The sequence below is a fragment of the Stegastes partitus genome, unplaced genomic scaffold (assembly GCF_000690725.1).
Source record: "Stegastes partitus isolate 25-593 unplaced genomic scaffold, Stegastes_partitus-1.0.2 Scaffold595, whole genome shotgun sequence".
In the NCBI taxonomy this organism is placed as follows: domain Eukaryota; kingdom Metazoa; phylum Chordata; class Actinopteri; family Pomacentridae; genus Stegastes; species Stegastes partitus.
The window spans coordinates 229,476-253,066 of NW_007578326.1; the positions used below are offsets into that span (position 1 = coordinate 229,476).

General features: G+C 40.6%; 1 protein-coding gene across 3 annotated transcripts; it reads left to right on the forward strand.

Annotated features, from left to right (window-relative positions):
* On the forward strand, positions 1-23,310 carry znf574 (zinc finger protein 574). Of its 3 annotated transcripts, none has more exons than XM_008289142.1 (10): positions 1-38; positions 3,025-3,185; positions 12,945-14,133; positions 14,228-14,442; positions 14,990-15,169; positions 15,400-15,494; positions 18,210-18,304; positions 20,167-20,315; positions 20,642-20,929; positions 22,264-23,310. In XM_008289142.1, the coding sequence occupies exons 2-10, from the start codon at positions 3,030-3,032 to the stop codon at positions 22,867-22,869; spliced, it is 2,973 nt and encodes a 990-aa protein (XP_008287364.1). In that variant the 5' UTR covers positions 1-38; positions 3,025-3,029; the 3' UTR covers positions 22,870-23,310. The 3 variants fall into 3 exon arrangements, with proteins under 3 accessions (XP_008287364.1, XP_008287367.1, XP_008287366.1); XM_008289144.1 differs by having other exon boundaries at positions 7-38; positions 3,028-3,185; XM_008289145.1 differs by lacking the exon at positions 22,264-23,310 and having other exon boundaries at positions 20,642-22,190.
* Positions 23,311-23,591: the final 281 nt, after the last annotated feature.

Consider the following 23,591-nt stretch of genomic DNA (forward strand, 5'->3'; position numbering starts at 1 on the left):
AGTTGTCCTATTTCCTCGGCCAGTAACGTGTCAGAGCGGTGAGTTTTTATTAATTAATTTTACTTATTGTGCACGAAATCTACTTTTTCGGGGACATATTGCAGACTGATACTCATGTATGGAGGATTTCGACTGGGGGAGATAGCTAATATTAACTTTTAGTCTGTCGCCGCCATTATACCACCGAAGAAGCGTATCCCGCCCTCCTTCTTCGGTCTTTTCTTCTTCTTCTCCTTGGCACCAGAAAGGAAGCAGTACTAGTCCCAAGTAGTAAAAGGCATTTAGACGCTAGCTAATGCGGCTTCGACGCCCGCTATCGAGAAATTAACGGCAGACTGTTTTATTAGGATTCGAGCTAGCAAGGAAGCTAGCTACAGCGCCGGCAACACGTTAGCCATGTTAGATACATGGCCATCGTTGCATGTTAGCAGAAGTGTACTAGTCAAAGATAAAGCCGATGGAAGCTAGCGGCTAACCGCTAGCATTGACTAGCTAACTGTTTAGCTGTTGCTCTTGCTAGCTCTGGTCAGACTCCTAACAAAACGGGCACATCAGCCAGCACAAGGCTTGATATTGCCGGTAGCTGCATGAACTATTGGTGACTGGTGTTTGTGTACTCCTTGTCCTCTCGTGACTGAACAGTGAAGTGACATTGACTCTGCAGTAAACATTTCTAACTATTGGCCAGTGCTGCTCATCCTCCACCATGTGTGTTATAAAAAAACAAGTCATGGCCAATGTTAAGTCCACCTGTTTCTATCATAGCATGCTGTAGGAAAGGGGGATTGTTCGTGTTTGCAGATAGCTGGATGAAAGAAGAGGCAGACCAGATCTCAATTGATCCTCTATTGCCAGACTGAGGTGTCCTGCACCAACGCAGTGGATTGTAGCTAGCCATCTGTGCCAGGATAGTAATAGCTTCTGTACAGAGGAACACAAACAGACACAGGCCTCACAAGACTAATTTCAACAAGGGACAGTGTCAGTGTTATTAATAATATTGTTCAGAATTGATATTATGCCATTATTTGCTCTGGTGTTGTATTGTATATCACCATGATCAACAAGTCTCATGACATCAACAAGGAATTGATCCACTAGCAAGTGAAGCCTGTTCAGCAAATTTCTGTCAAAACTAATTCCTCTGTGTCAAAGAACTTTTGTCATCTAAAAATGTCTAAAAATGCACCAGTGAGCTACACCCAAAGTATAGATGATTATTCTTTAGGTCATATATTTGTCTGCTAGTCGTCATGATAAAATATAAGGTGTCACATTGCTATCTTTTACAGGTGGTGATGTGAGACTTTCAGTGGGTTTTTTAATTTGGAGGTTTTTTTTTTTTTTTTTAGACAAGCTCTGCTGGGACAGTATGTCTGATTGATATCCAGTGAATGGGAATGATTGCAGACATTGTGTTTTGATTATACAGTACACTTAAATAATAAATGATTAAGAAATCTATGACTTGAGAGTAATCACATTACTTCCATGTTGAACAATAGAGTACTTATGTAAAATGTATCACAAATAGTTTATATTTACCAAGTTAAAAATGCCGGCTCTGCAGTAGGAACTCAGTGCAACAGAATTACTGAGATTCACATTGTGTCTTTTCAGTACGTCGTGTGTCCACCTTTATTTTTGTCGACAAACTCAAACCTCCTTGGCAAGGAGGATGTAAGTGTTGCCCAGACTGTTGCACAGATTGTTGCACAGATGTTCTGTCATTCTTCAGAGAGTATTTTGATCTGGACTCATCTTGTCAGACAGTATTTCGGCAGTCGTGGTGCCAGCCATATACACCTGCCCTCTCCTCAGTATCTTTTGCACTTCCGGAAACCCGTATCATGACACTTCCTCCTCCATATTTGCCATGATGTTATGCACTGTGCTTCACACTGAAACACAAACTGATTTCCTTTGATAACCCCTGTGCAAACTCTGAAGCACTTGCTCATCTATTACTCAGAGCTAGATTGTGCCAGTGTGGCACTATCTGCACTGTCAGTGTCAATTTTGGAGGACGGCCATTGCAGCTCTGATTAGTGCTGCTGTGGCTTGTTCTATACCTTTGGATTCATGCTGCAACTGTGTTTTAACTGATTTGTAGTTGATCACCCATCGTCCTGTGTCATTTTCCATTATCACAGAGTCTCATAATCAGGTTTCCCAGTTCCTCTGGCAGTTCTTTTTTGTGTGGAGCCTTGATGTGGACTTACAGATGCACAAAGCTCATTGGTACAAAACTGAGCAAATTCTGGTGTTTATGGGACATTAGTAGACTGTGTTTATGCAGTTAAACTAATTGGAAATCACAGGTGTTCTCAAATTTGTTTCAGTGATCACAGGTTTTCTAACTATTAAGAGCATTCACTTTTGCTATGCTGAGTTTCTACTTTGGGGCCTGTTCTTTCAGTATAGTCCTCCTAAAGTATTTGTTTCTGATTGTTTATAAAAAGAAACACTTGTCACCTTAGAAATAATCCATAATACTTCTGTGTAATCATTTCACACAGAGATGTACTCACCTCTTTGTATCCAGTAGTTCCATTCAAAAGCAGCATGAGCAAGACTGCCTCTTCAGTAAGCCCAGTTGTATGATGTATCCAACTGATGCTGGACCTGAACATCAGCTCAGCCTATTAAATGTTACAGACAGAGAAAGACTTGTTTGTGAACTTGGATTGTCCATTGGAGCAGCAACCTGCACAGTCAAAATAATAGTTAGCCCAGTGCAAGGTGAGTTATCTTGGCAACCCCAGAGTTAATGTCCTGGCACTCACGCCCAAGCCCCTGTCTTGATCATATATGCAGGCGCTTCTTTTCATCAGGAGAGGGCAATGTTCACAACCACCCTCAAATGTAGCGCAGTGGTGGAAGGACATCTGTATAAGGCTCACGTTGTGATATTTCTTTCACATTCAAAGCATGCATTAGGTTTATGAACTGTTGCACATTGATCTCAATCAGTTTTGCATTGCTGCTTTTCTTCTGAAATGTTTTTGATTTCTAATCTCCCAGCAGGCATGGAGAATTCGTCGGTGTACATGTGCTTCCCCTGCTACCAGGAGTTCAACACTCTGGAAGAGGTGCTCAAGCACCAGTTGACATGCACTGCTGAGGATGAACAACCTGACACATCTGGAACCACCCCTGTTACTGTTCCAGTGTTACAGACACGGGTAAGTCCTGGTACAGTTCAACACTTTTCCCTTTCATTTTGTGACTGGCAGTTTGGATGTTGTCTGGGAATTACAAAGGAAAAAAGGGAGACAGAACATGTGTCATGAAATATCCAACTGCGTGATCACGTGAAAGTCTACGGAACAAATCTGAAAAATGACATTGAAGTGACAAGTATACAGTGTCTATAAAAACTGTCCGCCTACCTTGAAAGTTATCATATTTTGTTGCTTGTCAACATGGAATCATGGTCAATATAATTAGCCTTTTTGGACAAGAATTTAAAAAAACAATCTTTCATGTTAAAGAGAAAACAAATTTCTTCAAAAGTATTGTCGAATAATTTAAGTTCTAAAACATAAAATTAGTGTTTGCAAAAGTATTTATCCCCATTAAGTCTGTATTTGGTCGATGCACCTTTGACTGCAAATAAAGCCTTAAGTCTGTGTGGATAAATCTCACCTTTGCTCATCTGCATTCTGCCTTTTCACCCTTCACCCTATTCTATATTGCTTAAACTGCTCGAGCTATGTCAGGTGAGCACCGGGATTGTGAGTAAACGGCCCTCTTCAAGTCCAGCTATACATTCTCAGTTGGATTGAGGTCTGGGCTTTGACTTGGTCACTGCAGAATCTTCACCTTGTTTTCTTACCATTTCTGTGTAGCTTTGGCTGTATGCTTGTTGGAAGATAAATATTCTCCAAAATAGCTCTCTTGCAGACTGCATCACATTGTCCTCCAGGATTTCCCTACACTTTGATGCATTTATTTTACCTTCTATCTTTACAAGCTTTCAAGGGCCTGCTGCTAAGAACCATTCCCACATCATGATGCTGCCACCACCATGCTTCACGGTGGGAATGGTGGCTTTGGTGAATTCCAAACATAGTGTCTAAGGGCCAAAAAGCCCAATTTTGTCTACTGATCATAACTTTGGCCTGAACCCCAATTTGCTCCCAATGGTAGATGAGCACCTTGCTCAGCTCTGCCACCCTTGCTGTGTGTTTGTGTGTGTGAATAGGTGACTGAGGAAAACATTGTAAAGTGCCTTGTAGAACCTAGCAAAGGTTAAAAGGCGGTATATCAGTGCAGGCCATTTATATTTCATGGGAGTTTTTTTTGTTTTTTATTTAACAGTGACACTCTCTTTGGCAATCTCCCATAAAGCTTTGACTGGTAAAAATTTTTGTATGCACAGTCTGTTCCGTCTCAGCTGCTGAAAGTTGTAACTTCTTCAGACGAGTCATAGGTGCCTTGGTGGCCTCCCGCACTCGTCTCTTTCTTGCGGTTTTTAAAAGTTTTTGCAGTTGCAGTTTTTGAGGGCAGTCTGCTTGAGGCAGATTTATGCATGTGTCACATTTTCTAAATGTAACTGTACTCCAAAGGATATTTTGTGGCTTGGAATTATTAAAAAAAAACAAAAAAACAAAAAACCATTTCCAATCTCTGTGTTTAATGGAGTCAGTTGGAGTGTTCTTTTGTTTTTGTTGTGTTCATGGGTTCACCAGTAACTGGATATTCCAGATGCAGGTGTCTTTATACTACAATCACTTGAGATACATTCACTGTACTCAGATGATCTTTATTTCAGTAATTGTGTGACTTCTAGCACTGGTTGGATGCACCCGTGTTGAATTATGGCCAATTCATGCTGTCTGCGTCTGCATGATGTACATATTGTTATCCACCTAAGTCTGCGAGGGTCCGTGCCCAACCCAGAATTTGTGACCCAGTGGACTGTCCACACTGAAAACGCGCCTACTGCCGGGAAAACAAGTGGTGCTTAAAACATATGTTTGTTATGAGAAGAGATGTATGAGGAGATTCTGTCAATTTATAATTTAAAGAGTTGTAATTTAAGTCGCTGCTGGAGTTTGGAGGAGCTTTGATTTGTACGTGGTTTCCATCGATCGAGCAAAAACACAGCAGGAAGTCCTCGTTTCTCTGGAAATCCTGTGCTGTGTTCACACACTGCTTGGTCTACCTTAATATATAATCACTGACACGGTACTAGGACATAATCTGTAACCAGCTGCGGTTTTCCCATCCATTTTTCTGTGTTCGATATGAGGGAAAATGCAACTGGCAGCGTAGCAGACGAGCGTGACCTCATTGTAGTGTAAACAGAGCTGCCTCCACAGTCCTCTTATTGGCCTAAGCACACGGACATGGAAAGCATGAATTTGCCATTAGATGAGTCACTTTAAAGGTGCCGAATACTTTACAGTCAAACATTTTCTGTTTTAAATTAGTTGACATAACTTTGTAGAAATGCATTTTCACTTTGCTTTTAAATTCTTGTTAAAAAAAGCTAAATAAAAATGACCACAATTTAATGACAGAAAACAAAACAATGAAAAGGAAAACTTCTTAAGAGGGTGAACACTTTATATTGTAACATCAGTCAAACTGGCAAGGCTCTGCTTCTCATCTTTGTTTTAGTGACCTTGTTGAGAACACTTGTTTGTAATTATTTACGGACTTATTTCAAGGCATTCTTTTGTATTTATTTCCGACTGAGGTGGACACGGACATCATACGTTAAATCATAGAATAACTAGTAGGGTTACATAGTGACAGCAATCATTGAGCAATTCAAATCCAACAATGATTTATATTTATGGTATCATTGTTACTTTCTCGCCATTCTTGGCACATTTTTATTTTCCCTTTTATTTCACACTTTAGAAGTCTTGTTGAGATTCAAATCTTTTTTCTGACGAGAGATCTGCCCATAAGGACAGTATTAAGACATTTTCACAACAATAATACATCAACATAAGCAGTTCAAGCAAGACTAGATATAGTCTTCTAAAAAAATAAAAAAAGCATACGATGTGATCTAGTTAATATGTACAAATGGCTGTAAGTATCCAGAACTATCATATATTTGACCAAAAGATCATATTTTCGAAGATGCCCAATTACAATTAGTAATAAATCTTACGTACACTTGTTAAATGCTTAATTCAACCTTCATTCACAGTGCCAGACTCCCATATGTGACTGCATTACAACATATAAATGTACATGCATCCTTCCATCCATCCATTATCTATACACCACTAACACCTCTGTAGGGTCGAGGGGGGCTGGAGCCTATCCCAGCTGGCTTAGGGTGAAGGCAGGTTACACCTTGGACAGGGTGCCGGTCTATCACAGGGCTACACTTAGAGACAGACAACCAGACAGTTACATTTACACCTACGCACAATTTAAAGTCACCATTTAACCTAAGCATGTCTTTGGACCGTGGGAGGAAGTTGGAGCACCTGGTGAGAATCCACACATGCACAGTGACCATTGCGACCCAGGACATTTGAGCTGTGAGGCGACAGCGCTAGCCACTGTACTACTGTGCTGCCCCATGTACCCACAACATACTGTAATACTCAATACAAAATATTACAGATGTTTTGCACTAAGTCATTTTACTGTTAAATTTTCCAGACTCCTAACCTTTACAATGCTGTGTGTTAAATCTAGCAGACTGTTCAACAGCTTTGTTTGAATTGAAAAGCTAACTGGAGCTTTCTCTCCAGCACAATGGCAGAACACCACACTGTAGCACAGAGTACTGAGTAACTAGGTGTGATGTTTAGCAGTGCTGAAAGGGGAATAAATGAGGGCTGAACAACATTTAAATCAGGCTGTATATTTTAGAATGTGCAACACAATAGGTTTTATATTTTGAATAAGCTCTTCAAGGAATATATCATACATATTAGTGTTCAATTGAGCTCTGTTCTCAGGGTGTATTAAAGATTTTACTGATCCGAGCCGATGGGCCCGCTTAAGGGAGAATTTGCATGACACAGTAGTAAGAAGTCTAAGCAGGCCCTTATTTCTAGGGGATTCATTGTTAATAAGTCTTAGTCGAGGAAAGTAGGAAAGATTGAAGGCAGAAGAGAAGGACTTGTAGCAAAGGTCGCAGGTTGAAGTCCAGAACGCCACATTCACATAGTGTCTGTTGACACCAGCTCAATCACCATAATATTCATCATGCTCCAGTAATAATAAATAGTCAGTTTTTCTCTCATTTTGTGGCGATCCTCTATTTCTTTTGTGGGTGAGTTATGCTTTGTTCAGCAGCAGTACATTACATTTTTTAGTGTTTTTACCCTAGGCCATTCTGTCTCAAATCATCTCATTTTAAAACAATGTTTTCTTTATCTTAAATTGTGGATGTGTATTAAGAGATTTGTAAAAATCTTAGCTTAATATATGCGATACGTTCCCAGAATTTAAAAAGTTGAAGAAAAGAAAAGCTGCCTGTCGACTCAGGTCCCATCTTTGCGCACACAATTAAACAATTGATGATGTAGAAGTCAAGAAGAGATATTTTCTCAACTGCATGCAACACGTTTGAGCCTTTGAGATTCACTAACTGCATAGTTTCAATGTGATTTCCATTTGAAAACAATTCATTGTTTGGCCGTAGTTCAATTGAAAGAAAAATTCTTAAAAACAAAAACAAGCTCACCTGCAGGTTCAAGGTCGCAGGTCACAGCACAGGTGAGTTTCTGATGTGGGCACTTGGAAAGAAGAAACTTAGAGCATGTAAACGATTAGCTGCAGTTTGCTGGAACAAATTATGACAGAAGAAGGCAGTGTTGTGTGTGGTGTGGACTCAGTGGCAGCAGTGACATTGCAGATGGTTTGTCAATCAGAAACTTTATGAACCACTCTTTATAACTTTGCACATTTGTTGTGGTGAAGCTTTTGCATTTTGTGGGCTTGGCTTTAATTTCTGAGGACACCCACAACAACGCTACCCTTACACAGGGCGTGCAAAGTAGCCATGATGTGTACATGACGCCTAGTTAACAATAAGCTTGCTTCTTTACTTACTTCTTTACATCATTGTCTCAGATAAAGGATGAATTGGAAGCTCAGTCACCTGTATGTCAGCCACAGCAGTGTCTTCCAGGCGCTAAGGATGGCTTGAAGCCTTTTTGCGAGACCAAGGCTCACCTTCCACTTCACACACTGATCACCAGAACAACCATTACAATTATATCTTGACATTTGCAGACGGTTTTTTTGGATGGTTTTAACTCTAATCTGTTGCTTTTCTCAAATATAACTGGGTCACTTTGTATATTTTAAACATGCAAAGCCTCTGTCTTCTAAGAAAAAGATGCATTACGCTGTCAGGATACTTTTGGGTGTATGAACAGGATGCATGTATAATCTGGAAGCATAAATAAAGCAAACACGCTGCCGTGCCCTGCTGCCTCAATGCTTCTCATTTTAGGCCTGCTGTTTTTAGCCTCATTAGCTGAATGGCTAAGTTGGTAGATCACATTGGTCTAGACTGAAATGTCAGCTAGCAAATGCCTCTTTTATAAAATTCTGTACCAACATTGAACATTCTCAGATGGCTTTTCCTCCGCCGGCAGGTTAAGATAAGAGAACCTTCCACAACTATAGTATGAGATGAAATGGAACAAAAGTTTTGACAGTTGTATGAGGTGCATATGAATTTTACATGTAAGAGTGGAAGGTTTGTTATATCTAATGGCCTATTTAGTCTCAGTGGTGTACAGAAAGTTTAAATGCAGTTAAAGACAGCAAGAGCTCTGTAGAGGTGAGTGTGTCCTTTCTATGGCCTTGCTAACTCACTCATGTACACTCAGCATCCTAGCTCCACCAGCTAAAACTGAGTCAGTCACATCCAACTAATAAATCAGTCCTTCATCAGCTTGCCATGTCTGTGCTATTCAGAAAGGTTTTTCCTATATATGAGTTGCACAAAATAACATTTTTAAAATATATTGCATTACATTACATCAACTGTTGAGCAGTAATCGGAGGGCAGCCAGAATAACAGGCACTTAGACAGCCCATATGCACACCGCTCCTCCTAATCGAATGTGTTTTTCTTACCAATAGCTGCTGGGTTGTCTTAAAAATGCATTTGAATCTTTAACACAATATTCTACATTTTGCCGTTGGGTAAGCTTCTGCAGATATTTCTTAAAAACTGTTACAAAATATGGTTTAGTTGTGGTTGACATTCACACGAGACGGGCTTAAGCAGACTGGTAGTAAATAAATCCCCATCATCTGAAGATTTATCCAGGTTTATCAGTTTGACGAAAATATAATTGAGCTTATTGATTTTTCTTGAGATTTAAACAAAACAAGAGAAAATCAGTGGATAGGTGTTGAGAGGTGAAAATGTCAGAACCAGGTTCAGTTAGGGTGTCCATCTGCCTTGACTGGTCAGGGTAAGTGGAGAGGAAAGAAAAAAATTGTAGAGAAAAACAGCCAGACCTTGGAGAGAAGGACTCGGGCGTGGATGGGTGTTGGACGTATCCGTTGCTGTGCTGGTCAAGCAGCAGCTTCCGTCGCTTTACTGTTGCTGTCGATGCGTTTCTGGCAAGCATTGATCCGGAAACCCTGTTTCTTCTTCTTTCTTTCTCAGCCTCATCCCTCCTTCTGTCTCTTGTCCCAGCTCTCCTCCTCCTCAGCAATCTCCTTCTTGAACTTCTTAACCAGAGTATTGAACTTGTTCATGCTTTGATTCAGTTCAGTCTGTTGATGCTTGTACTGGAATGAAGGGACCAAATGCTCCTATGTGCAAGATTTAAAGGCACTTGCAATGGTGTGGGTCCCTTTATCACCTTGCATTTTCTGCAGGTTGCTTTGCAGGGACAGAAAGCTCTGTCAGCTCTCAGAACCAGCCTTCATCTTGTCATATTCAGCCAGTCTTTGGTGACTTTTTCTGGTCTTCTGATTTTGAGCATGGCGAGTTTGTCAAAGCGAAAAGATTTTCTTTTCATGCTCTTTGATGGCTTCTACCCTCCTCTTGCTTTTTTTTTTTTTCCTGGTCTGCCTTTGTGGCCTCCAAACTTGTTTCCAATTCCTTGATGTTCTTTCTGGGCAGTTGCAACTTTCTCCCAAGATTCTTTTGTAATTAGTGATTCTCATTCAACACTTTGGAGCAGTCTTCCTAGAGGTTGGCGTTCTGCTGCTTTTGGGCAATGTTTTTTAAAAGTCAGCTTCTAAATGTCTTTTCAGCATAAAGAACAACTTGTCTGATCTAGGGACTGGGATACTTGGCATCATTACCAGCCTGTGCTCTACCAAATACCTAAAATACATAAATACCTTAAAAAAACTCATCAGGTAAAGCCAGTCCTAGTGGTAGAAAAAGCTCCCAAATCATTTCGTACAATAAAAGTAGCCATTATGTAATTAAACAGTGTAGAATGTGGATAAGTAAAATACTGAACTATTATCAGAAAAATACTGTTCACATCATCAGATAAACATCAATTGTTGGTACATCTCTTTCAATCTAGGGAATGCAACGAGTGACAAAAGAGTTATTTGAACTGGGTGAAAGGAGACGGAAGCAGATCAGGCATCAAAAACAAGTTGAGTAGGGTGCTCTGGGTTTATCACTGACTCTACATTAAGACCAGCCCTTTACGTACTGACGTCCCTTCACTTCACAGAGATGAGTGCAGCTGTAGTTCAGTACTCATTTTAATCACCCACTTTCATTCTTCCTGCTGGAACTCACTCAGTTGATCATTTAACTTATGTGGTTGTTCTGCATACTTGTAAACGCCTGATTTTTAGTCAGGCATTTACGCAGTAACACAAAATAGGTAACCAGTGTGAGTGCTGCATTTGCATTTACAGACGTTTGTCACATTGGAAAGTTGGCTAAAAAGATAAAGTCCAGTTAAACAGTTATCAGAGCCCTTAACTGCCTTGTCAAACTTAAAAAAAAACTGCTTTTATCGTAATAAATCATACCCAGTTGATTTATTTTTGAGTTTGTGGGCATGATTAATATGATATCGGAAATGCACTAACCTTTCGCTCTTTAATCTTTCGAACAAGTCGGCATGTCTGTTGGCAAAATACTTTGCCAAGCTGGACGCGTAGGCTACTTCTCGAAAACCTAATTGGCTCTGTGGTGTGTCTGGGCACACTCTGACTGTTGACTGTAAGCAAAATAATGCTTTGTTTTGCTTTGTGCATCTGCTTTGTGGACAATCCATGAACTGTCGGCAACTTGCCAACCGTCCCTCACTTCTTTTTACCAGAGAGAGCTGCAATGTGCTTATGAGAGAAGAAAAATCCGGCACACCCACTATGCCTGCTCAACACAAAATCTGCACCAGTAGTTTATTAGTAGTAGTTTAGTCTCACTTAACCAGCCCATTCTGTAGAACAGGGGTCTCCAATCCTGGTCCTCCAGAACCACAGTCCTGCATGTTTTAGATGTTTCCTTCTTCCAACACACCTGATTCAAATGATCAGGATCGTTATCAGGCTTCTGCAGAGCTTGATGATGAGATCATTTCAATCAGGTGTGTTGGAAGAAGGAAACATCTAAAACATGCAGGTCTGTGGCCCTCAAGGACCAGGATTGGAGACCCCTGCTGTAGAACTTAATAGTCTGGCTGCACCACACTGTCATTCTGTTACAGGCAAAAAATACTCTGGCTGGTTTGCCTTTCTTTAAACCAATGACAGTCGGCATGGGCGGGGCCAAGTGAAAATTGTGACTTCAGTGTTTCCTCAAAATAGTGTTGAGTGGAATTCTAATGGTGGAACGTATGCATTCAGGGAGACAAGCACGGCCATTAAACTGAATAATCTATTGAAAAAACTAGCAGAGCTACCTTACTGCACAATCGAAAACCTCAGTTTCATTTTTATTGTGGTAGCTAGTAGAAGGGTGGAGTCAGACCAGTAGGAGCGCAGTGGCTGCTGTCAGAATTGACACCATCACATTATTATTATTATTATTATTATTATTATTATTATTATTGTTGTTATTGTTATAAAATATTATTATTATTATTATTAATAATAATAATAATAACAGCATAATAATAAAGTAATATCACTCTAACAATCATAATAATATATTTTAAAATTACATGACAACAAACCTTATAATTTTTTGCATTACATAGTTATTCATGAACATGACAGACAGATAATACTGAGTATGTAAATTGTATATAAAAACCACAAAAGCTGAGGTTTGATATTCTTCGTTGATATTTTAGATGCAGAACAAGAGAGCTTCCACTAAATCTAATCCAAAACAAGTCTGTTCGTACAAACATAAGCAACAATTAATGAAAGTTCAACATGAAACATCCTGAAATTGTTCAGTGTCGTGATTGAAAATACAAGCAAATTCAAAGTCCATGGAGAGATTAAAGATCTGTTTAAGTGGTTTTCTTCCTGACTCTCACTATATTCACAAGCTGACTTAAACGTATATTGAAATCAGTACATGTGATAAAACATGGTGGCATAGTGCATGTGAGACACACACACTACAGAATACAACAACAAAAAGCCACAGCAAGTCATGTTAATTTTTTGCCAAGGCACTTCCAGACACCTTTGACCTTGACCTTGATGTTCTGTTTAATCCAAATGGATGGAGGGAACAAATGTAAAACCCTGCGGAGTGACCCGTTTAACCCTTATGGGCCTTTTGATTGCCATCAGCTAGGCTGGGATGTTATCTTGGCTGTCTGGAGCTCTCAGAAGAACCTTGGCTCTAAACAGATGCTGCTCTAATTGACCTCAGTACCCCAACCCTGAATTCTCATCCCTTGTCTGCCAGAACGAATAACATTTAGGAAAAACACTGCACTGTGATGTGATTATTTTTGCAAGTAGTGGTTTTATTTGTACACAGAAACACAGAAAACAAGTAAAACATTAAAGATAATCTGTAATTAATTACTTTTTCTGTTTTATTTTTGCAGCAACAGGTGATGAGTATATCAAGGACAATTGCAGTCCCACAGATTGAAGTCCAAGCAGAACACTTCTCCGTGCAGCCTGTTAGGAGTGCACTCAAGCAAACCACAGTCAGTGCAAAGTTAACATCCGACCAGCCCAGAATTCTCTACCAGTGTGGGGATTGTGATGAACTTTTCAAAAGCCTTGACCTTTGGCAGCAACATCGTAAAGAAGAGACATGTCAGCAGTCTGCCTCTGGGAGCAAGTCAAAACCTGACTCACAACCAGAGCCAGAGCCAGAGCCAGAACCCTCATCAGCTCAGAGTCAGACTTTACCTTTAGATCCAGAGGAGTCTTCTTTCGCAACGACTGAAACGAGCAGAAATATTAAGCCTGAACCAGTGGATAAACCTGCAGAAGAGGGAGAGAGGCAGGAGGCTGCAGAGACCTCTCCATCCCACAGCTCTGAGCCCATCGTTTCTGAGGTGACCGCTTCAACCTCTAATCCAGATGATTCGTCTCCAAGGAGGAGAGGGGCAAACAAAAAACCAAAGCCTGAACCAGTGCTCTTGTGTGTGGACTGTGGCTCGTGCTTTGGCCTGGTGTCTGAACTCGTGGCTCACCGCAAAACCCAACATGGTTTCGAAGAAGCTCTACACCGCTGCGCTGTGTGTGGGGAAAGCTTTCTAAACACCACCCTCTTCCTCTATCACCGCAAACAACACCGACAGAAGGGTGAAGAAAAGGTGATGGTGGTTCCTGAAGTGACATCAGAGGAAGTTTGTACTCAGAGCAATGGGACTGATGAGCAGCAGATGGATGCCACTCCTTCCAACACCAGTGTCACTTTCACACAGCCAGAGTTGTTTATGTGCACCCAGTGCGGGCAGAGCTTTAGTGATGAGGGAGAGCTGGTCACGCATCGTCTGCAGAAGCACGACCTGAAGGAGCCACTACACAGTTGTTCACACTGTGGGCTGAGCTTCATGAACACCACACAGTATATGTACCACTGGCAGCAGCACCGCTTCACATCAGAGACGAATGTGCCAGATGAGGCTGAAACTGGTGTTGAAACAACTGAACCTCAGGATAGCCCACAGAGCACAAAGCGACTGCTTTCTCCGCCTGCCTCGGCTAGTGAATCAGGTTCTCCTCTTCCGAAGAAACCTAGGCCTTTTGTTAGGATCCTGAGCAGTAATGCACGCAAAGGTATGTGGAAATTATTATTTTAGAGCCTATTTGGGGAAAAACAAGGCATTACATGTGGGATGTTTTGGCCTTTAACTTTTTTTTTTGTCACCAGGAAACAAATGTTTAGGCACTAAAGATGACACAGAGGGCAACACTGCAGCAGACTCAGACAACACCAATCACCCTCCACCTGCCAAGCTGCTGCAGGACTGGGCCCGAACACCACTACCCCACGTCTGCCCCTACTGTAACAAAACCTTCACTCGACGTGTCTTTCTCCGCACCCATGTTTACAGCCACACCGGAGAAAAGCTCTTCACATGCAAGGTGCCAATCAGAAATTTAATCAAAGCTTTCCTTTCCTGATGTGAAGGCTTTGATATAAATGTTATTTATGTTGAAGCTGAATTTGCTGACATGATGTAATGCTTCAAAGCAGAGGCAGAGAGAATTTGAACCTCCAACCACATTACATTTGACACATTCCCTAGTGTCTTTGCACAGTAAATATTGTCTTAAAATTGGATTTTGAGCAATGCAGTTGTCTGCAAAAGTCTGGGCGTCCCTGGGCAAATTCCAAATTTTGTTGAGAATGAAAAGAGTCTGGCTTCTACAACAGAACAATGACAGGGTAATAAAGTTGCAAGGTGCCAGTACTTATTTGTATATAACCCAATTGCTATTTGTTATTGATTTTTAATTTCGTGAAATAAAAAGTAATGGTGCATTACATAAAAAAAATGCTCATTTTATGATATCTATTTGCTGTAGGTTTGTATTTACTGGAGTTCATCTCAGTGACTACAAGATATGTAACTTTTGCATACAGCTGCGTGCAACTATGGCACTAATCCGAGTTATTTCTGTTCTAAAGGTGTGCACAAAGTCATTCACCAACTCCCAGAGCCTGCTGCGCCACAGCATGAGCCACACAGGCAACAAGCCCTACAGTTGCAATGTTTGTGGCAAAAACTTCTCCCAGGCAGCCACCCTGAAGAGACACCAACGCATTCACACATCAACGCAGCCGCGGCGCAAGCGCGGACGCAAACCGGTACCATCTCTACCATTTTCTGTTTATAAAAGTGGCTCAAATATGGTTTTGTTTTATGTACAAATTTTTGTCAGCATTTCGTATGTGCACATGATTCTGACAGATTTATTGTGTCTTTGGCAGAGATCAAGTTTCAAACTTTTGAAGTGATTGATATCTTATTTTTTAATTAAACTTTCGTTATTATATCATTAAATCACTGAGCTTGACTGTTGTGTCCCTCAACGCAGGTGTGTACTTTGGACAATGAGGGAGCTGCTCATCTCTTCCCGTGTCCTAACTGTCCTTCACGGTTCAACACTGAGGATCAGCTTAACCACCACCGGTAATGATATTTTGCTAATATTTTTTTTAGCATAATTTATTGGCAGGTGTTGGTGGAAATAACTAAACTATACCAGGCAGTTTTCAATATTCAATCTTTTTCCAACTCTATTTACCAAATAAATACATTAGAATTACAGTCCTAAAAAAGAACCCATGGCAGGATTTAGATAAACCCCCTCCCTCTCGCCAGGAGCTGTAGTAGCTGAGCCGTGTCCGACTACTGAGCAAGACCTTCAAGCTGTGTGGCAAACACACTGGGATGTCTGGGTGCCCTTAAGCTTTGGCCACATATGATCGACAGACAGAGGCCTAGTAAATTAAGATCATATTGATAACAACCCGGGCCGAGGAAGAGCTTGGTCCTGTCCTACCTGGATGTGTCAGTAGCTCTGAAAACCACTGAACTGCTGTCCCCGCCCCCCTTTAGGATTTAGACTCTTTCTGGGTGTGTTGACTGTATAGAAGCTTGTGAATGAGTGGAGACCAGGCCTTTCTATCGCTCCTAATTTTCTTACTAAGCAATCATTTAAACTAGTGAACATCACTTTATCAGGAATTGTACTGTATTCAAATATGGTATACGTGTGCACAGAATGTAAACACTGACAAAATTGAATGCAATAAAGAAATTTAACACGATTATTAAAACAACAGAAGAATGGCAAAAAAGAAGAAAAAATAGAAATACGATGTCATATCATGGAAAAATAATGATCATATTAGGTGACATATTAATTATATCCCTCTGCTTCTGACATGCAGCCCCATACTGTGCAGATAGGCGTGCTGCATCGTCCTCTCTTAATAGAATCCACTTCTTTCCATTGTTGCCCAGCTCTGTGAAATTTGGGATTAACAAGTCAATCTCCGGTAAAGATTCTTAGCGCATACCGTTGTATTTGTCACATTTTAGAAGGAGGTGCATCTCTGTCTCTGCCTCACCTGTCATGCAGTGACCACAGATCTACTCGTGCCTAAATAATGAGGGAGCCTGTTAAAGTGCGCCACAGATTCCTCATGTTGGTTTTGGATAAACTAGTTTATTCTTCTTGTGAGGAAATATGCAGCTCTAGACCTGCCCATGTTTGTGATTGTCTATCTGGGCCAACACAGCCTCTTTAATGTCAATGTGCTTGGCTAGATTCAGAATCTCCCAGTTGACTTAATAAGTTATTAACCAGTGTGACTGCTTATTGTGACTGTGGTGGTTGTGTATTCTGAGAACCAGTAGACCAACTTATGTCATATTAGTTGGAAAAACCAGGAGTCATTGTTAGGGTTTTTGGGAAATTTGTTTAAGATGAGATCCTAAAGTTGATAGTTTTGTTCGAATAAGACGTTCTCATTCAAACAAAAAGTGTTAAATCAAGGTGCTTTAGAATTAGAATTAGAATAAAACTTTATTGAATAAATTTTTCTTTATTTGCCTATTTACCTTTTCTTTATTTAAATTTTTCTTTATTATTTAATTTTTCTTTTCTTTTTCTAAATTTTTTTTATTGAATAAATTCTTTAATAAAAACTTTTTCCGTTGCTTTCAACTGCAACACACATTTGATGAGCAAATGCCCTCATCCACCAAAGAAGACCTTAAAATAGTTTTTCATTCCTAAGTTGAGGAATAAACCTTTATATTAAACAAAGATATTCATTTTCTTATTGTAAAAGATGAAGAAAAGTAACATCTGCATGTTTGAGAAGCTGCAGCATGCGTGTAAAATGACATCATCAATTAATCAACTTTCATTTTGTGTGGATCAGCAAATCTGTTAACTTGCCATTTTAGCTCCAGTCAGTGTCTACCTGCTCTAAATACTGATACTGTACTTTCATCACCTCTACTCATAAAACAACATCTGGCTTGGAGATGAGGTGGCGCTGACTGAAATTTTCATTCTCCTCGCCGCTTCAGGGTCAGCTGTCCCTGAAATATTGATTTCTATTGTCTAGTTAACAGGGAACAGAAACTGTCTGGCCTCTTACACAGGCCTTGAAAGGTCCTTGCGCATCACCTTTTCCATTCTGCTTTACTTGAAGTGACTTGCGTTGTTAAGCACATTTGCAGGACACATTAACTGAAGCAGTATGATGATTGATTTTAATACAGTCTAATGATGTCATACATGTATTTGTGGGGATGCAGTATTTCGTGGAGGATGAGGTTTTCTTTAAACATTAAGCTTTTTAGACATCATCCATGTTTATTCTGATTATGAGAAGCTGCCCAGAGAACCAGTATTTCTTTTTTTCCATGCTGTGAAAACAGGCCTAATGCAGCATTAGGTGAATACATCACATCCAAACGCTTCTCTCCTCCCCTAAGGCAATACCCAGCGTAATGTTATGCAAAGGATAAATATAGTCTTTCATGTCCTTACTGACTCCTCCCAGTTTACTGCTGTTCTTTTATCTCCAGTCGTTATACACTCAGATATTATCATGTATTTAGCCTGAAGTCCAGCGAAGCACGTACTGACTTGCAGTGCTCCTACAAGTCACAGACTAAGTGGCAGCTTAAAACCAAAACATGACAGTTCATACTTATAAGGAAATAGCTCAGACTCCTTTCTTATTTACAGGATGTAACATTTGACTGCATTATTTGTTACAGTAAAAGTTTATGCAATTTTGAATATTTACATGTAAAAAAAAAAAAAGGATGAAAAAAACATTTGTGCACTTTAAAATTGTGAATATGTGTGTATCCAAACAGATTGCTTCACACTAGCCATCCATTCCCTTGTCCTGAATGTGGGGAGGCCTTCAAACGCAGGAGAGACCTGGACCTGCACTCCCTCACTCATCAAGGTGAGCGTTCAGGCTCCAGCCTTGCACATATCGATCACCCCATATATTTTATGGTTAGCAGCAATAATGTAGGTAATTTGGACAAGACTGTTATTTTGTCATTTAATCTCTGTTTACATTACGTGCGAGATCTCGCATTCTTCCTACTGCCACCAGGCTTTTGTCTTTGATTCCATTAGTCTGTGACAAAGCAACCTATTATGGTGAATGTACCGAGAAACAAGATGCGAGCCAATGTACCTTGCTGTAATGGAAACCAATTAGAGATGATGTTCTTATCAGCACAACATGTAGTGAATTACTATTGATTAATGGAAAGTTGGCAATGAATTACACCATCAGCTTGTTTACTTACAAACATACATCTATGGTATATGTACAGTGTTTCTGCGATGCATTAGGTCAGTGACTTTCCATTGATTTGTGTGCCATGTGAAATGGAAGAGAAGGGCGGAGGAAAATGAATTGGGTCAACATGTTGACACTTCATCCTAATCAGGGCACAGCAACCTCATTAGTTAAGCTTGAAGAGTCAGCGTGCAGTAGGGGTCAGAGGTATGTAGCTCCTCGGAGAAAGATGATTGGAGAGATTGATCTATTGATCAGTCCAGGGCCATAGGCTGAGATTGTCCTTATTAAAGGTTTAATTAGGGTGTCCCAGTAGGGAGCGGTGTGAACGTCCCCACTGGGATGGACAGTACAGATGGTTAGCAGATTGCAAAATATTGGTTGGACCGGCTGTGGTCATACTGATGAACCATCAGTGTCAGCAACTTCCTCGCCAGGTTTTCAAGAGTAACCTAGTGAGAGTTTGACTTGCTTTGCCAAAACATAACTACAGCACCAGCCGAACAGGGATGAATCAATTAGCTGATGAATTGTCAGACTATAAAAATTTGACAATCAAATGTCAACAATCCAACTTGTTCTTAATGTCCTGATGTCATAACCCAAACAACTCATTAGTTAATTGAGAGCATAATCGGCAGATGAATTAATCATCAAAAATAAGTAACTTTAGAGGTATAACAGTTGTTTTTCCATCTGTTCTTGATAAAGTGATCTCTACAATGTAAGAAAAAAAAAAGCCCATTAAAAGTTCTCAGGGACCAAAGTAACTGTGACCAATAATGTAAAACTAATAGTAACCAGGATGTAGAACTGTTTTGTTTTACAGACATGTTTCCTATACATACTTTAACTTTGTCTAAATAATGATGCAAATCATTTATCTGATATAAATGCTGTCTTTTTCCTGAAATATAAAATCTGTATACATAACTGCATCAAATTCTTAAGGATCTTTTCTTTTTATTTATTTATCTGATGGACAGAGTTAGTCGTCCACTCTTACATAATGAATGTAACTGACAGTTAAAACACAGATTTTTGTCTTGACACTGACTGGGTAGCTGTTTAATATGAAAGAAAATAAATATATCACTACAACTGGTGTCAACAAATGTAAACCACTTTTATTTTATACATGACTCCATCATAAAAATGTATTTTTGTAGACTGACTATGACCGTTATTGACCAGTTGTTTCTGCACTCTGTACACCACAAGTTCACTTTTACATTTTGTGGCATACATTTGAACCTTCTCTGTGTTGTACTCTTAAAAATAGCCATTAAACCCAGGAGCAATCTTTGTTAACACAACCGTCTGTCTGCATCTAAAGGTTTGTACTTTATTTCCCATCAACAGCCATTTCTTCATGTACCACTTTGCATTTGATTGTTGGCGCTAAGTGTAGTCATCAGCAACCTCTGATCAGCCATCAGATATTAACATGGGAGCTCATAGTATGAGGAGAGAGTGTGACCACCTGCCTAAAACCTGCCACTGTTCCATTACAGACAAGCAGCCAGCGACATGTCCTCACTGCTCCACCCAGTTTGTCAACCAGTCAGTGCTGGAAATCCACCTGCAGCGTTGTCCGACCACAGAGGAGGAAAAGAACACTGGCCGTGGACGGGGCCAGGGCCGGGGACGCTGCACTGGACAGGTTGGGAACGTAGAAAATCATCAATGACATTTGTTTTAAAGCAGGTTTTGCCTCCCATTTTTAAACAGATTTGGTGCAATTTCTTGTCCCATGATGCATAACTGTCAGTCCAGATTTTAAAAAAGACGTGGTGTCAGTAAAATGGTTGTGAAATCTAACGAAGGTCCTCAGTTGGAATCAAACTGTAACACTGTGATTGTGACAACTGGACCATGAAGACTCTCTTTTCATTAATAGCTTTTTTGTCGTTCTGATCTTCACCTCATTACCCTCTGGTTTGTCTTCTCTCCATCTCCTTTTCCGTCCTGTCTTTATTACTCTCTCAGATTGAGTGTGACCTTTGTGGGCACCGTTGCATGACTCAGGAGGGACTCGACCTCCATCGGTTATCCCACACAGGACAGACGCCTCTCAAATGCCCAGTGAGGCCTTGCCGCCGCCGCTTTACCTCCAACAGTAGCTTGGAGGAGCATGTGCTGGCGCATTTCCAAGGGACGCTCAGCAAGTCCAAAAACCGACCCCGCTTTCGTTGTCAGATTTGCCACAAGGAATTTGCCTACAATTCAACCTTCAATGTTCACATGAGGACACATACTGATGAGAGGCCCTTTGAGGTAAGAAGGACGGTGGCTTGTGTGTGTGTGTGCCCTCGTAAAAGGAAGTTTCCCCTCAGCCTTCAGAATTTTTTCTTCTTTATTTAAGGCACTTAAATCTTTTAACACCTGTATTTCAAATTGAAATCCAGAGCTGCAGTATCCTACCATGGTCATAGCTGTGGCCATCTCTTGTTCCGGACCATGGCCATTTGTGCAGTGTGTGTCCTGCGGGTGTTTCCTCCCTCCCTGTGTACCTGTGATTAATTGCAGGGCTGAGTTAGGGCCTGTCAGCTCCCCTCTGTGCCTGTTACTATTCTGGGAGTCCTTCCCTCTCTCTCTACTGCACTGGTGACAAGGCAGGACATCAACTATAGACCCACCCAAACCCATCTCAGCATGCTGGGCTGTAGAAATTGATTTAATGTTTGTGGCATTGCTTTGAGCCATATCCATCAGCCACGCTAAAAGAGCATCGGTTCTCAAACACAGCAAGTCATGGGGATGAATTTTAATCTATATCAAATACACCATGTACCTAAACCTGAATGCCTGTATTTGCATAGCTATTCAAAGCGCACGCTCAACAGGAAATAAATATTCTAAAATATATTTCATAGATGGGAATCAAAGTAAAGCTTAATGTCATTCTTTTGCCGTGCTTCAGGTTTATTGTCGTAGTTCATTGTGGGAGCAAACCAAGAGCAAATGCTGCACAGACGGCACAACTGTTGAACTGTAGGTCACTGATGTGATTACTTTATTTAGAAATGGTTTAGCTCTCATGCTCGCTGCTAACATTTTTTGTGGTGTAACTAATCATACTATCTGTGTAACTGTTGATGCTCTCCCTCCTTCAAGTGCATATATAGCTGCAACATGTAGCTGATCAATCAAGTATTTGAATAACAAGATATCATTCAGCAGACGGTGACAAAGCAGAATTTAACACATATTCATTTGCTTATATTTTGCTGTTTTTTTGTGACAGTAAACTCACATCTTAAGTCATCCCCCTAATTTTTCAAATTTCCCAATGTCTAATTGAATAAACAATTAATTGATTGTATAAAAAAAATCACTTCATCCAGTCTAAGATGTTTCTATTGCTTTATATCTGTCCTTCCATCTCTGTGTTCCTCTGTACTATTTTCTCTCTGTTCTCTCTCTGTCCCAGCCAGAAGTGGTGCATCTGCAAAAAAATATGAAGAGTGGTATCAGAAAAAAAATAATTGCAATCACATTTATAAAGTGGCAGGGTTGTGAACATAACTTTGTGGCCCCCCTCTTACCTTTATGTATTTCACACACTTTCCCTTTTTATAGTTCTTCTCTCTTCTCCATTTCTCCACCAGTGTGCCACATGTGGCAAGCGCTTCCGCCAGCTGCCCCATCTACAGGACCATGAGCGTATCCACAGTGGTTTGCGGCCTTTCTGCTGCTGGATTTGTGGCAAGAGTTTCAGTGTGGCTGCCCGTCTCACCGAGCACGCCCGCACACACAGTGGTGAGAAGCCCTACCCCTGTCCTCACTGTCCTGCTGCCTTTCGCTCTCGTTCCAACCTGGATAAACACATCCGGCTACATGCAGACCTGCCTCCAGAAGCTGCTGAGCAGGTGGTACATGCGGCTGAAGCCGCCCAAGTCCAGAGGGTGCTGGAAGGGGCCCAGGTGCAGACTACTTTAGCCACTACAGGGGAGGTTGATTCTGGCTCTGTGCAGACCATTTATGTACTGCAGGGAGCTGAAGGAGGTACTGAGACAGTCATGATTCCATCTGATCAGCTTAGTGGTATAGAGGGAACAGAGGGAACTCAAGTTGTCATCCTGCCCTCTTCTGTTCTTGGAACTCAGGCCATCACTGTTCCCACTATCACCATGGATGGAAATGAAATCACAATGGTGGAGACAAGCCAGTCACCACAGCACGCCATTGAGTTCATTATGGAGGAGACTGTATGAAGGCAGGTCTAAAACTATTATATACAGGAAGGACAACACAGTCAAGAATTCTGAAAGATTAATAGAGTGTATACACTGCTGACGGATTAAATAATGCGACAGTTTCAGTAATTGCCTTTTATGTATATAGTTTGTTAGATTTCTAAAACAGTTAGAGCAAAAGTCCCAACCTGTGTAGTAATTTTGCAACTTTTCTTGAGCAGAAAATTAATTTAATAATGTAGTTCAAATAGTGTTAAGTAATTACTTAAAAGTTGATTCATAGGGCCAAACGTCCTGAAGAACACCTTAAATTAGTCTTTCAAACTAATTTGAAAACAGGGTGTGCGGTTGGCCCTCAGATGTACACAAGTGTGTATTTACAGCCCCTATTTATTGGGGCAAGACATGGTTGCCCATGAAATGTCTTCTGCTTTCTTTATAATAAAATGCTTCAGCGTTCACACTTGTGAGTGTCCATCATTTTATTTGTTGGATGACACAAAGGTATTGCCCTTATCCCATCAGATGGGATGGGCTTTATAGGTCCTGCTGTAAATTGCCACCTCTGCCTTTTGACAAACAGTATGAAGTCCTCTGCTGAGAAATATAAAGACCCACTCCGCACTCAGTGTGCAGCTTTATAAGCCGCTGTTATTTTCTGTCACACACACATTAATGTTAGTGGAAGGTAAAATGAATTGGAGTTGTGTGTATAGATCAACCTTAATGTTACAATCATT